This window comes from Rhinolophus ferrumequinum, chromosome 9 (assembly GCF_004115265.2).
Source record: "Rhinolophus ferrumequinum isolate MPI-CBG mRhiFer1 chromosome 9, mRhiFer1_v1.p, whole genome shotgun sequence".
Taxonomy (NCBI): domain Eukaryota; kingdom Metazoa; phylum Chordata; class Mammalia; order Chiroptera; family Rhinolophidae; genus Rhinolophus; species Rhinolophus ferrumequinum.
Genome location: NC_046292.1, coordinates 10,630,374 through 10,646,594, shown reverse-complemented (window position 1 = coordinate 10,646,594; position 16,221 = coordinate 10,630,374). Strand labels below are relative to the sequence as shown.

General features: G+C 35.9%; 1 protein-coding gene and 1 pseudogene across 3 annotated transcripts in view; one reads left to right on the top strand and one right to left on the bottom strand.

Annotated features, from left to right (window-relative positions):
- The window catches only part of SPEN (spen family transcriptional repressor), a 74,054-nt gene that overhangs the window by 49,350 nt on the left and 8,483 nt on the right, over positions 1 to 16,221 (bottom strand). For 2 of the 3 annotated variants that reach the window (XM_033114528.1, XM_033114529.1), the window contains exon 2: positions 2,808 to 3,128. In XM_033114528.1, coding sequence (XP_032970419.1) covers positions 2,808 to 3,128 — 321 coding nt within the window. Of the gene's footprint in view, positions 1 to 1,540; positions 2,756 to 2,807; positions 3,129 to 16,221 lie in introns of those variants that run through there. The other variant, XM_033114530.1, reaches the window with a different exon arrangement.
- Positions 15,030 to 15,128, top strand: LOC117027918 (uncharacterized; annotated as a pseudogene).

The following is a 16,221-nucleotide window of genomic DNA, read 5'->3' as shown; positions in this document are numbered from 1 at the left end:
TTTCAAGTTTAATGGAACAAGAAGAGACCGTCATTTGAATATCAAAGTGTGCTATACTGTCAATCTCATTAAAATATATACCAAACTTTTATTTACTTTGCAAATTTATTTTAGGCAAAATGTCCACGATACATTTTAACACAGACATGAAAGCCCTATTGTGATGCATGTCCCAGCTGTAACAGCATTTTCAAAGAAGTCCAGAAAAAAATGTTAAGTGGAACTTTTTCTCATTAACTTTTGACTTCTTGGGTAATTATAAAAACTACTAGATTATATCAATTGCTGTGCCCAATCACATTTAATAATAAAAATGGAATCTTAAAAAGAAAAACAAACGAACAAAAAAAAACACTTAGGATATCAAATATTGGGTTGCCACATACTATTCTATGGTAAATTTAATTAAAGAATAAAGGTTATTTAATCTCCTTGTGCTATCAAATTCCACGAAATTTTTAAAACACTTATTCAATGATTCAATTTATTAATGTATGTACTTAATAGTTACAAGAAATATGTTATCTTAGGCTTTGGCTACACTCAAGTTGCCTGTGATGAAATCAGGCAATTTTGGGAACTGTTAAGATTCTCTAAGGTTGCTAGAGCAATGATTTAACTTAAAAATTTTTCCATAGGACACAAATATTTGTAAACCTAAAAGTATAAAAACTTGTGCATGTACAATTACACACATGCAACTGTGTCAGTATTTAAAAACAAGTCTAATCCTATAAAGAAATCTTAAATTTTCTACTTTTGTAGGAAACCAGAACTCACTTCCTGAGTCCCTAAAAGACCATTTCACTTGAATTTCAACGTTAAGGTTGAGTTTCTTCTCAACCTTATCTTTGGATCTATCTTCTATCAAAAGAGATTAAAGAATCATGAAAGATACAAAAGAATTAGAATCTCTCCAATGAAGAATATCTGGCAAAAATCTCACAACTAATATTATGTCCTTAATACATGTCTAAATTCCAAATCTCTCCTCTAATCTTCATTTTTCACCCACCATCTCATTTAGTAGCAACCATACTTTCCCAGGCTGTTTTTGCTTTTTGTAGCTATTATGAAAAGCAAGTGGCATGGCAAAAACAATTCAATGATAGTATCTTTCCTATTTAAATGTATTAAATGACTTTCTTTTTTATTCACTACATTTCTGGATTTTGAACAGATATTTCAATGTCTAACAAACAAGAGAGCTTCCTTTGATATTTAAGAGAAAATTTCATAAATAATTCAATCAGCACCCTATCAAATGTTAATCAGTGAAAGCTGTTATTAATGATATAACAGAAGCAATAGGCAACAGTTCTAGAAGAATTACTGCTACAGCTGATATTTTATAAATTTGCAAAGTTTTTATCCATTAGGAAGATACAGAAGGCAGGCACAAGAGCTAGCAGAGCTGAATCTAATAGCTATTCTTTGATTCATCTATTAGTACTAAATACTTCTAGAGTTAGTGGGAAAAAGAGAGAGTTTGACTTGGGTTAGGAGAGGGGCTAATATACACAGGTCAGGACATACCAACCTTTTCCAAGTGTGGAAACACGACCTATAATCCCAATTAAATCTAGGGAGAGAATTGTGAACATAACTTCCCCAATTTTGGCCCCTCTTATGGGGGTAATCCACCTTCTTAATGGGCAAGGGTGTCAAATGATATTTAGATGAACCACAAGGAAAAAAAAAATCTTAGTGACCAGATAAAATAATTCCACTGGAAGCAAGTAGTCCCAGACAAACTGTAACTCTCAAACCCCCAGACTTCTTTCTTGAGTTAGTAGACAATTATAAATTGATCCACATTCATAAAAATTTCCAGCCCTAAGTATGAATCAGGCAGCTGACAGAAAAGGAAAAATCCTCTACGATTCCACCAAATGAGGACGGCATAGTTGCTCGCCAATAGTTCACCTTTGTAGTTATCCAGCTCATTCAATTTTGAATGCTGTATCCACAACTGATCACCAACCACCATCTGTTCAAAGCTAAAGTACTTTTAATTGGACAGCAACTTGCTTAAGAAAGAAGACAGTAATCCTCTTCCCCTGGGCTAATGGAATCTCGACTGCATGGCATCCCATACATTCCAGCAATTAGAAAAGAATGGCTATATTCCAGGATTTAGGAACGTCCATCATCTCAAATTTCCCCCATTCCATCAAGGAGTATAATTCCAACATGAAAATTGTGTAGATCCAAAATGGAAAAATCAAACATTGCCTTCAGTCTTCTTCATCCAAGTACACATTTCCAGGTTAAGGTATTGTTTGTAGAATCCAAGCAGTTGAATCATTACGGTCTGTTAGGTTTTTCTGTGACAATCCAATTCATTTGTACACTTTATGTAGTGAAAACTGAGAAGCAGATATTAACTTCTAAAAGAATCTGTAGGCTCTAATATTCCAGGAATATTCCATATAGTACAACCACAAAATCTGTAGCCAAATAGCTCCATCAGGTATAAGGGATATATCCAAGGAAGGCCTTAAGATTATCCAAGAGAAGAAATAATTAATTCTAGAAGACAGGTAACTCCAAAAATGATGCTGCCATGTAAAATCTTCCACCACTTTATATCTCAGGAGTAGATATCCAACCAGCTGCAGGAAATATCCTCTACGATTCCATAAGACACCAGCCACTGGGATAGAAATCACTTCCGTTTCCAACCCAAAATAGGAAACATTGAGAATGCCCAAAACTTTAAATCCATCTGGGGCCCCTAAATACGAGTTTCTGTTTCTCACCATATCAAATACAAAATACCTGCCTACAGAAACCTTGGAACTTACCCATCAAGTCTCCGCTCATAACGTCCTTCTCGTGCATGAAGTGATGGTGGGGGGCCATAAGCAGGCCCTCCACCACCTCCTCTGAACCCAGAAACCTCTCTACTACGAGATGTTATGGAAACTGTATCATCCAATCCCCGAGCAGCACTCGGAATGGTGCCTGGTTCATTATAATCCGTGCGGAGGTCTCTATCTCCCATTTTGTTGACTGAGTTGTGAGCTTTCTGTGCACTTTTGATGTCCACAAAATCCACAAAAGCAGCCACTCCTCCTTCAGATCCCCTCTTAGGGAGAATTTTGACACTCTCCACGCGGCCATATCTGGAAAAAATAAAGTCAACATTATTGTTGCACAGAAATAATTTTACAAAAATAGTTTTTGAAAATTTGTTTTTGTTTTTTTTTAGGTCATTTACATTATGTATGACTATGTATGTACGGGGAGGGGTTGCAAAATGACATTAAAAATGTCTTTTACACGCCCATTTTTCTTTCTTGGGGCAAATATTTATAAATGTTTTAACCACATTATTTTATTACTCTCATTTCCTTTTCCTTTTTTTTTAAGTGTGTTTTTCCAGGACCCATCAGCTCCAAGTCAAGCAGTTGTTTCAATTTAGTTATGGAGGGCGCAGCTTACAGTGGCCCACGCGGGGATCAAACCGGCGACCCTGGTGTTATGACATCACGCTTTAACCAACAGAGCTAACCGGCTGCCTCACTTTTTTTTTTTTAAGTGTCTCATTTCTTAAATGTAACATTTACTAAACTACCTTTTATCTTTCTAGAACACTTAGCTGAAACAAATCTCTCAGAACTTTTCATGAATTTTTACATTCTAAAAAAAGATACTGAACTTAAGATTAACCAAAGTAACTTAGAAATCTTAAAAGATTTTTATGAAAGTAAAAACTGTAACTAAAGCAGCTATTTTACAGATTTCATTTTAACTCATTAAGTGAAAATGATCCTACTGAAAGAAATGTGATATCAAATACTCCTTACTTGAAGGCAAAATAAAACCAAATATTTTGTGTGTAATTTTGCAAGTGACACTCTAATTCTTTTAATGTAATATTTTGCTATGTAATTTTCTTTTCCAGGGGGTTAAAAGAAAACTGTTAAAATGTATAATTTAGATATAATTAAAAACTGTTTTTCATATAAATTAATGAATCTAAGAAAATCTTTTGATAAACTACATGTTTTCATTTTTATTCCAAAAAACAACGTTTATTCCAAGAAAAATGTTAGGGCACCTTTTATATTTTGAAGCATATGTGTGATGTAAGAAATATAATTATTTGGAATCAAAAAATTCATGAAAATTCTACAAATTTCATTAGGAGTTAATTATATGTTATGTACTTGCAATTTGGCCTTTTAGAAAAACAGGCAGAGCACTTTTAAATATAGCACTCCTGTTTGCTGACAATCCAAGATCATAATTTACACTTCCCCTGAAGAAGCCGACAACATTATCAGAAAGCAGAACTTTTCTTTTTATATCCTCTAGTACAGTTAAAGTTATTACCTCTCACGGGAAAACACAAACATAAAATCCAGTTTCAAAAGGCAACTAAACTAGAAGTAACAAAATTTTTTGGTGTCAATGAACTGATAAAAGGATCTAATTTGGAAAAAAAAAAAAACTAAAATAGTTCTTTCCAAACATTAAAAAATACCTTCCAACATATACAACAAAGGACATGTATCTAGACACAAGCAATCTTACAACTCACCTGTATTTTTTTAACAGGCAAAACACTTACTTCACTAAAGAACATATACAGATGGCAGATAAAGCACAGGAAAAGATGCTCAAAATCATTAGTCATCAGGGAAATGCAAATCAAAACCAAGATGACATACCACTTCACACCCACTATGATGGCTACTATTTAAAGAAAAGAAAGGAAAGAACAAATGTTGGCAAGGATGTGGAGAAATTTGAAACCTCATGCATAGCTGGTGGACTGTAAAACGGTACAGCCGCTGTGGGAAAGTTTGGCATTTTCTCAAAAAGTCAAGCACAGAATTACCATATGACCCAGCAATTCCACTCGTTCGCATATACACAAAAGAACTGAAAACTGAGGCTCAAACAGATTATGTGTAACACCAATGTTCACTGCAGGATTACTTAAAATTGTCAAAAGATAACAACCCATGTGTCCATCAATAGATGAACATATAAAATGTGGTATATGCATACAATGGAACATATTAAGACATAGAAAGAAACAAAGTTTAGATACATGCTACAATATGGATAAACCTTGAAAACATCATATTAAATTTTAAAAAGCCAGGCACAAAAGGACAGTTTATGATTCCACTTATGAGAGTTATCTAGAATAGGCAATTCAGAGACAGAAAGTAGAATGGGTTACCAGGGACTTGGGGGAAAGGAGAAATGGGAAGTTATTGGTTAATGGGTACAGAGTTTCTATACAGGATGAAAAACATTCTAGAAGTAGATAGTGGTGATGGTTATATAGCATTGTAAATGTGCTTAATACCACTGAGTTATACACTTAAAAATGGTTAAACTAATAAATTTTATATTATGTACATTTTAACACACACACACAGTTTATTACTAAGCCCAAGTTTGCATAGGTTTTCAAGAAGAAAAAAGAGGGAAGCAGTAACCAAATTCCCACCAAAAAAGGTCAGACAAAGAATAATACAGGGCAAACAAATGTTTAAGTTTAAATCCTAAATAACAGAGCTAAATGCAATACTGAAAGAGGGACCAGATACTCAATGTATAGATTATGCATGTAGAACAAAGTCAAGTCAGCTCCTTCCTCAAAAGGGTGGGCTCACTGCCCCTATCATTTTTCTATAAGGAGAATACACTTTGGAAACAAAACACAAATTTATCTCCAAACTTAACAAGGGAAAACTTGATCAGGTTATTACAAAACTATATCACACGTCTATACTGAGAAGACTGGAAACTCCCAAATTAAATTTAAAAAGTTGCTTAATTCTTCATATCTATGAAAACTCAGCTGGTAAATGTGATGTCCTGATTTTGTCTACTCTTTCCAAAATGATACATTTCCTACAGTAGTCAAGAATTCAAGTTATTGCACCTCAATAAACTTTAATTTTAAAAAAACCCACAAAATACACTTTTTATAAAATGTTAAAATGTAAGGAATTTATTAGTTATTTTTTAAAATTAACAATAAACACTTTTAAAGCCTCTAAAAAAAGAATTCAAGATAAAACAGTTATCTGACTTTTCCTAATTAAAAAAAAAAGAGCAAAGATAATCAAACCATAATTAGGTATTTCCTTTTTTAACAAGGTCAAGCCTTTGCTACAGGTTTCAGAGACTCTATGGAATAGTCTCCAGTAATGTGTACAAAATAATCAGTTTCTAAAAATCATGTGATCACTGGCTATGGCAAAAAGTTAACTCATAATTTTGAAAAATTAAGAAAACCTAAATTTAAAAAGTATGAGAGCATAAAGCTAAGAAATTGTGCTTGATTGCTACAACTTTGCAGTATAACAACCTAATAAGTCTATCTTCAAAAATACAATAAAATAAAAATACTAAATTGGCTTCTTTGACCAAAAATCTTCACCATCGAAAAATATTAAATTGAGGGGCGTCCAGATGGCTCAGTTGGTTAGATCGCGAGCTTTTACCAACAGGGTTGCCTGTTCGATTCCCACATGGGCCAGTGAGCTGCACCCTCCCCAACTAGACTGAAGACAAAGAGCTGAGGCTGAGCTGTTGGAGAGGCGGCTGAATGGCTCAGTTGGTTAGAGTGCGAGCTCTCAACAAGGTTACGGGTTCAATTCCCGCATGGGATGGTGGGCTGTGCCTCCTGCAACTAAAATGGAAAGCGGCGACTGGACTTGGAGCTGAACTGCATCTTCCACAACTAGATTGAAGGACAACAACTTGGAGCTGATGAGCCCTGGAAAAACACACTGTCCCCCAACATTCCCCAATAAAAAAATTTTTTTTTAAACCCAATTGATCAACATACACTGTATTCTTCTAAATTTTTAAGAGATAATTTAAAGATTACCCAAAGTAATGCCAGGTTTGCTATAATGTTTGATCTCTTTTCAACATCTGACAATTTAGGTCATAATCACTGACTGTCCTTAGCAGTTCCTTGAAGGATATAATTTCAATGTGTTAATGGCCTCAGATTTTACATTTGAAAGCAATGTGATATAGTGGAAGAAAAGCATGAGTAAGAGAAACAAGACTATTATTTTTATAGACTCAAATATTAACTATATGGTTTTCAACAGGCACTGTTCTAGGCACTTGACTCACATCAGGAAGCAAAAAAAAAAGACCACTAGTCTCACGGATTTTATTTGTAATTTTCAATTTTCTGATAGGTGAAAAGAAGATTCCTCCTAGTGTAAACTTTTCATCAACCCACAGGAAACTGACTCCCTAATTTCCAAAACACCACCACCAATTATTCAAAGCTAAAGACCATTAGTATGCTAAAACCCAGTGAATTCTCCTAATACCCCTTTCTTTCCAGAAGGCACTGCATTCAACCATTATTGCTGGGTTATCAATAAGAATGCAATAATTAATTTTAATCCTACCTTCCGCAACTAACCCTAATAAGCGATAGCAAAGAATAGCCACATACTTCTTTGTCACACAAGTCCTCATAGTACAGAAAACAATCTTCCCCAAGTCATTCTTGAAACATGACAATAGGTCCACCATTCCACACTGATGAGATAATACATTCAAATTCTGCATCTAATCTTCCTTTGCCCAATTAACTCCTAGAGTTAAAAGATCACATCTAAGTGATTACTAACATTACTGCTCTATTTCCAGGTGAAGAGATCTCTTCTAAAGTTTCAATGTTGTCCTGCTATTCCAGGTAGAGTTACAGGATTCTAAATCGCCTCTTAGAAGAGGCTATTTGCAATTAACCTAGACACCCACTCATCTAAAACCCAATATATCACTTTTCAAAGATTATATATTTTATCAAACTACCAATGGCTTTGTGTATTGCCCACTTTTCCACCCTTCCATCTCATTATGGCCAAGCTGTTCCTAATAAAAAAGCAAAACTTATTGATCAATAAGTACGGACAGACAGAACGCAAAGAGTAAATGAACATGCCATAGGGGTAAAAAGACCTAAGAGATGAATACTGCAGGTTGGTTGGGGAGTGACTGCTAACGGGTTCATTCTGGAGTGATGAAAATGTTCTGAAATTAGTGGTGATGGCTGCACAACTGTGAATATTACTAAAACCACCTGAACTGTACACTTTAAAAGGATGAGTTTTGGGCTGGCCCGGTGGCTCAGGTGGTCGCTTCCCACCTGGGCCAGAGAGCTGCGCCTTCTACAGCTAAGATTGTGAACAGTTCTCCCTGGAGCTGGGCTGCCGTGAGCAGCTGGAGGTTGGTGTGAGCTGGTGTAAGCTGCCGTGAGCTGCCGTGAGCTGCCGCGTGCTGCCAGGAGCGGCCGATATGGCCAGCATGAGTGGCCGGCAGCCAGCAAGAGCTGCCATGAGCTGCTGTGAGCGGCCGACGGACGACTGGTGACCGACGACTGGTGACCGACTGCCTCAGCCGGGCGGGAGCGCAACCTCAGCTGGGGGAGTGCAAGGCTCACAATACCAGCATGGGTCTGGGATCCGTGTCCTACACAACTAGACGGAGAAACGACGGCTTGAACCAGCGTGGGGGGCGGGACAGAAGAAGGGGGCAGAAAGGATGAGTTTTACGCCATGTGAATTATATCTCGATAAAATGCATTTTTTAAAAAGGATATAAAATAGTAAAGAAATAAATGTTTGTGTTTGCTTTTTATATTATAAAGATTCAAAATCATTCTTCTTTCAAACTCAGACAGCTGAGTCATAAATATCCATTATAACCACCAAACTATCTGGAAAAATGAAGTAACATCAACACTTACATTACCCTTTCATAGCAAAATATTTTTATGAAGAAATTACTAATTTATAAATCACCCCACTTGATCTTATATTTAGACCAAAAGACTGGTTTCCCCTCTGTGTCAGACCTTTATTTTATTCCCTATACTAATGACTGGAAATAAAGTGTGCTAAAAGGCAGAATCATATGCTTAGATTGCAAAACTCCTACAATTTGGACATAAACAAATAAGATGGCAATACTTATTGTATATCATGTTTCATTACAACACTTAAAATACCAAAAACTGATAGAAACCTAGAGAAAATACAAATTATGTATCTGATAAGGAACTCTTACAACTCAACGATGAAAAAGATAATGCAATTTTAAAATGAACAAAGGATATGAGCACACATTTCTCCAAAGAATATATACAAATGGCCAAGAAGCACACAAAAATTTGCTCAACAACATTAGTCTTTAGGGAAATACAAACCAAAATCACAATGAGATACCACTTCACACCCACAAGGATGGCTAAAATAAAAAAGATAATAACCAGTGATAATTAGGATAAGGAGAAATCTAAACCTGAAAACAGTGCTGATGAGACTGTAAAATGGTGCAACCACTTTGAAAACCAGTTTAGCAAAATGCTACTTAAAACTACCATAGAGGGGCCGGCCCAGTGGCTCAGGCGGTTGGAGCTCTGTGCTCCTAACTCCGAAGGCTGCCGGTTCGATTCCCACATGGGCCAGTGGGCTCTCAACCACAAGGTTGCCAGTTCAATTCCTCCTCGACTCCCACAAGGGATGGTGGGCTGCGCCCCCCGCAATTAGCAACAGCAACGGCAACTGGACCTGGAGCTGTGCTGCGCCCTCCACAACTAAGACTGAAAGGATAACAACTTGAAGCTGAACAGCACCCTCCACAACTAAGATTGAAAGGACAACAACTTGACTTGGAAAAAAGGCCTGGAAGTACTCACTGTTCCCCAATAAAGTCCTGTTCCCCTTCCCCAACAAAATCTTAAAAAAAAAAAAAAAAAAAAAAAAACCTACCATAGAACCTAGCAAATCTACTCCTAGGTTTTTTCACCCGAGAAAACTGAAAACGCATGTTCACATAAAAACAGGTACAGAAATGCTCATAGTAGCATTATTCATAATAGTCAAAAACTGGAAACACAAATGTCTAACAACTGATGAATGTATTAAACAAATGTGGTGTGTCCATATAATGGAACATTGTTCAGCAAAAACGAAGTTCTAATACATGCTGCAACATGGATGAATCTTGAAAACATTATGCTAAGTGGAAGAAGCCAGTCACATGTTGTATGATTCCATTTGTATAAAAGGTCCAAAACAGGCGAATTCACAGAAAGAGATTACAGGTTGCCAGGGACTAGGGAGAAGGGAGAATGGGGAGTGACTGCTAATGGGTACAGGGTTCATTCTGGAGTGATGAAAATGTTCTGAAATTAGTGGTGATGGTTGCACAACTGTGAATATTACTGAAAACCACTGAATTGTACACTTAAAAGGATGTGTTTTATGTCATGTGAATTATATCTCGGTAAAATTTATTTTTAAAAAAGGACATAAAATAGTACTTGTCATTGTCCTTGAATACAGAAGATTTTATATCTCCATTAGTCACAAGAGGCTACATTATCTCAATATAAATCAACTATATGCCACGTTTCCTGTAACTGGCACACTCAGAAGACATTTTCTATTTCAAGCATGCCTAACTGAGAAGATAACTAAGCCATTAATGATGAAAGCCAAAACCTGCTCTCTTCATTTCATGTGGTACAGAATTCTTTCAGGAAATCTATTGTGAAATAAATTTATGTATAAAATAGATTTATAAACTATTCTTAAATAATATGTTTCTCTTTTAATCATTCTATCTTTTGAGTAAGTACAAATAATTATTAAAATTGCAAAAAACAGACTCAGAATTCCTAAAACCAGCAAAAGGCAGTCAACGCAGAGCCGAGTCTCATTTTATTTTTTTCATTTTATTTTATTTTAAGATTTTCTTGGGGAAGGGGAACAGGACTTTATTGGGGAACAGTGTGTACTTCCGGGACTTTTCCAAGTCAAGTTGTTGTCCTTTCAACAATCTTGTGGAGGGTACCGTTCAGCTTCAAGTTGTCCTTTCAGTCTTAGTTGCAGAGGGCGCAGTTCGCTGGCCCATATGGGAATCGAACCGGCAGCCCTGTTGCCCAGAGCTCACGCTCTAACAAACTGAGCCACCCATCCGGCCCCGTAGTCTCATTTCAGAACAGCTAATACCCTCAGATGATGTTTCCCTACTGGAGGGATGGAGGAACAGGTAGAAAAGGAAGAGGGGAAAGGAGGAATGATTTCTAATAGTTTGCTGATTGCTGTTCTCTTTCCACTGTACATAAGTTTATATATATACACACTGTACATAATATATATAAGTATATATATATATATATATATATTTGCTATATAATCTTGGATCTAAGAAAAACTCACCATGAGATAAAATCCCTAAGTCATAAAAGAAAAGACCACATTAAAATTACAGCTCCCAAATAGCAAAATATACTCAAAAGACAAATGGGGGAAAATACTTGTAACAGATGAGAAAGAAATGATTTCCTAAACATACGAATAGTTCTTACAAATCAAAGGACACAGAGGCTCAAACAAAAATCAAAATATCTGAGAGGGAAGTAATTTTAAAAATACACGTAATACACACAAATGGTAAGCAAAATAAATATACTTTAAAAAGCTGCTCAACTTCACTCAAAATTGTGAAAATCCACGTTTTAAAAAAGGGTACCAAATAACACAAAGATTTAAATTTTAATAATACCTAGGTATTAGTCAAAGTCTAAGAAAATAGGCACTTTCATAACACTGTGTGCAGGAGTATAAATTAGAGAAATCTCTTAGGAAGACAACCTGAGAGTAACTAGTAAGAACTAAGTACACATCCCCAGAAATTCCATTCATAAGAATTTATCATATGTGTATAATTGCACGTCTGTAAACAGTGTACAAGACTGCCTACTGCAGCACTGCTTATAACAGTAAAATAAAAGCAACCACCATTCCACTTTCTGTCTATGAATGTGACTGCTCTAGGTAACGAATATAACTAGAATCACACAATATTTGTCCTTTTATGACTGCCTTATTTCATTTAGCATAATGTCTTCAAGGTATTGTAGCGTATGTCAGAATTTCCTGCCTTTCTAAGGCTGAATAATACTCCACTGTGTGTATTCTGCCTATCATACACCTAATAAGCACATTCTGTTTATCCATTTATGGGTCATGGACACTAGAGTTGCTTTGATCTTATTGTGAATAATGCTGCTATGAAACTAATAGATAACTTTTATATTAAAAAAAATCTTTACTGGTTCTAGAAAGGGTTTAAGAAAACTTGAAGACTGAGGATACACTTAATTCAACCAACAAAACTACTATACTCGTTTACTGAATCCATGGCTAGTGCCTCGATTCCTGCACATGAAAACTTGATGACTAGCTCCTCTTAGGAAAAGGCCTTAGGAAAGGTTTCAGTAAAGCCTTGAATGACAAAATTCTTCAGAACTATTACAGACACCATTATTTCAGTTTAAATATATATATACAGAAGGTGCCAAAAAAATGTATACACATTTTAAGAAAGGAAAAAACTGTATTAAAATTGTAATACTCAATATATACCGATAACAAAAGATGAATACAAGTCATGTGCCAAAAAAAAGTATACATATGATTTGTATTCATCTTTAGTTTTAGGTATATATTATTCCAATTTTAATAGTTTTTTTCCTTTCTTAAAATGTATATATATTTTTTGGATGTGTGCGTGTGTGAGTGTGTGTGTAATTTTAAACCATTTATACCAATCTAATAAGAAACTACTAAGTAAAATTAATTTTTAACAAAAGGATAGTGCTCAACTGATATTTCAAATCTCTGAAAGATTACCCAATTATGAGGAGAAAAATTCTAAAGATTCTATGATCTTTAGATCCTACTGGTTAGATCAAATAGGAAGCCTGAATCTTTCAGACCACCTTAGAAAGAATTCATATGTACTTTTCCAAAGAACAGGAGGGAGGAATCTATACTGTAAGAATCAAAATACACAGTGCAGAAATATAGATAATCATGATGACCACTACATTAGCATTTGGACATTTGTTCTTATAAAAATTCATTAGTAATTTCATAGATATCTCTGATTTACATGGTACTTTACTGGGAAAAGCTCAAGAATAATTTTAAGTAGAATGCAAGTGATCATGACTAACCATTTCTTAAAGTAATGGCAGTGAATAAATCAGTCAGATGAAGAAAAAAGGACCAAGGCAAGCTGATCAAAAAGGGAAGACTGGAAAGAACAAAGTTAAAGTGGCAGAAGCCAAGAGATGAAATAAGTTAGCAAAGATCCACACCAAGAATCCCTGGTGCAAATGCAAAGGGCTCTTTTAAAGTATGCTTCCTCCCTGGCTTAACAGGACTATTACTTACAGTATAATTGCTGAGAAGGAAATTTACTTCATACTTCTTAGTAGAAGTTTTTTAAAAGACTTTGGGAAATTTATGAATACTTCTAATATTTCACTTCACCAGTGACTGTTATCCTTATTTCATAGTAAACAGTTGCTTGATAGAATCAAAACAAAAATGAGGTCCCACCTTTTTGTAATATACATAAATTCCATATTCTTTTCATACACCACTATGAGTATTTTTATAAAATCTTTGAAAACTACTTCTACTTCCAGATTGACGAAACGGGTTCTTCTTTATCACTCTTCAATTTTGAAAGGTCTTTTGGATTTTTCCACTCAATTCTAATGTTTTACAAACTTTTAAGTAAACATGCTTCCCACTAAAGAAACTAGGCATGAAATTAAACCCATCAAATTAAAAAATAAATCATTAGTCTCTAAAACAATCATTCCTTAAATTTACTAAATATGCATATTTCCCCAGTCATCATTTTACTCCGATTAATTATAATCTCTAGAACTAAAAAGCTTTGTCTACAAACAAAAGCCTTTTAGGAAGATAATCCTCTCAGAAAAAAAATGTTTTAAAAATAAATTTCCAGGGGCTGACTCGGTGGCTCAGGCGGTTAGAGCTCCAAGCTCCTAAACTCCAAAGGGCTGCCGGTTCGATTCCCACATGGGCCAGTGGGCTCTCAACCACAAGGTTGCCAGTTCGATTCCTCGAGTCCTGCAAGGGATGGTGGGCAGTGCCCCCTGCAACTAAGATTGAACAGGGCACATTGAGCTGAGCTGCCGCTGAGCTCCCGGATGGCTCAGTTGGTTGGAGCGCATCCTCTCAACCACAAGGTTGCCGGTTCGACTCCCACGAGGGATGGTGAGCTGCGACCCTGCAATTAGCAACGGCAACTGGACCTGGAGCTGTGCTGCGCCCTCCACAACTAAGGCTGAAAGGACAACAACTTGAAGCTGAACGGCACCCTCCACAACTAAGATTGAAAGGACAACAACTTGACTTGGAAAAAAGTCCTGGAAGTACACACTGTTCCCCGATAAAGTCCTGTACCCCTTCCCCAATAAAAAAAAAAAAATCTTAAAAAAAAAACAAAACAAATTTCCAATAAAAGCAACACAAAGAAAATCAAATGCCATAACCCTGTGAGACCCAAAGCTGTGTGATGCAAGTTCCTTTACACATCTACTTTTGCAATGACAAAACAAACTTGCGCTGAAAAGGAATAATCTATGTCAAAAAACAGTGTGGAAAGGGTTAACTTCGTAATAAAAATACAGGTGTAAATAAGTGACAAGAAAAACCAGCATATATACTTACGTATATACCTTAGATGTGTGGGTATAACAATCCACACCACACGTACCATTTTAAAAAAGTAATTGCAATACAATTTAAAACTATTTGAAACAGATTGGTGGTTACCAGAGATGGGGGTAGAGCGTGGGTAGAATTTGCGAAAGGGGGTCAAAAGGTGCAAACTTTCAGTTATAAAATAAGTCATGGGGTGTAACGTATAGCATAGTGATTATAGTTAACACTGTACTGCATAGTTGAAATCTGCTAGGAGAGTAAATCTTAAATGTCCTCATAAGAAAAATAAAATTTTTTGTAACTATGTGAGGTGATGGATGTTAACTGGACTTATTGTGGTAATCACTTAGCAATACTACATACAAATATCGAATCATGTTGTACACCTGAAATTAATACAGTATTTTATGTCAATTATACCTCAATTTAAAATATAAATTAAGAAAAAAAAAAGAAAAGAGTGCTTGCTTTGGCAACACTACCTAAATATACTAAAATTGGAAGAGAAGATTAGCATGGCCCCTGTGCAAGGATGACACGCAAATTCATGAAGTGTTCCATATTTTTTTAAGTACAAATTGCTAGTTATAAACCAGTCACAGGGATGTAAAGTACAGCAGAGGGAATACAGTCAATAATATTGTAATAACTATGTAGATGTCAGGTGGGTACTATCAGGGGGATCACTTCACAAGGCATGTAAATGTCTAATCACTATGTTGTACACCTGAAACTAACATAATATTGTATGTCAACTGTGATTGAAAAAAAATTCAATTTTCTCACTGGAAAAAAAGAAGAAGAAATAAGGTTGAGGTCGGTAAGGTTTGGGGGGAGGTAGGACCAGCACAAAATGTTGCCAAGAGACCACTTAATGCGACTGCCTGACACCTAAATAAATAGAGCGATGATGACTGCTAGTATTATTCCTAAGAAACAGACTCTTCTCACTCCCCACCCCCTTCTGTATGACTCAGCATATCATAAAGCTCAGAGTCATCCAAGGATTAAGCTCACATCACAGTATCAGTGGTAGAAGTAAAACCAAAACTAAAATTTTAAGAGTGAGGTAGCTTTAATCTGCTTAAAAATGGCACCACAGGCAGGTTATCATTCATCCACAAGTTGTCTCCCATGAGAAAAAACTGAGGGCGAAAAGCCGCATCACTTCCACTCCCACCTTCCTTTCCTTTCCTTGCCTGCCCTCCTTCCCTCCTGAAAATGTAGGTTGCAAAGAAAAGAGTAGGTGACAAGGGGATGTGATGCAGAGGCAGCAGAGGCAATGTGCTCAAAGGTAACAGAAGTGGGGGAGGGCAGAGTGGTTGGGATTTTAGCTACATTGAGAATATAATTGATTGGGCAAATAAGTAAATACATTAAGAATAATGGGAGTCAGGTTTCTCACTGTCTGAGAAGGGATTTACAGACATGAAAATGGGCAAGTTGGGAAGAATCCTCATGTATTGGAACATTTGTAAACCCACAGTTTTCAAATATATGATATAGAGGTATATATATTGTGTATATATGTAAACATATACTCATATCTGGGTATACATGCATCTTTTTAGCTTTGTAGCAATGTGTAAACTGAGCACCCAGACCTTGGTTTGTAAATACCATCCTACACTAAAAGGAACCAGGACTTCTTGGAGAAATG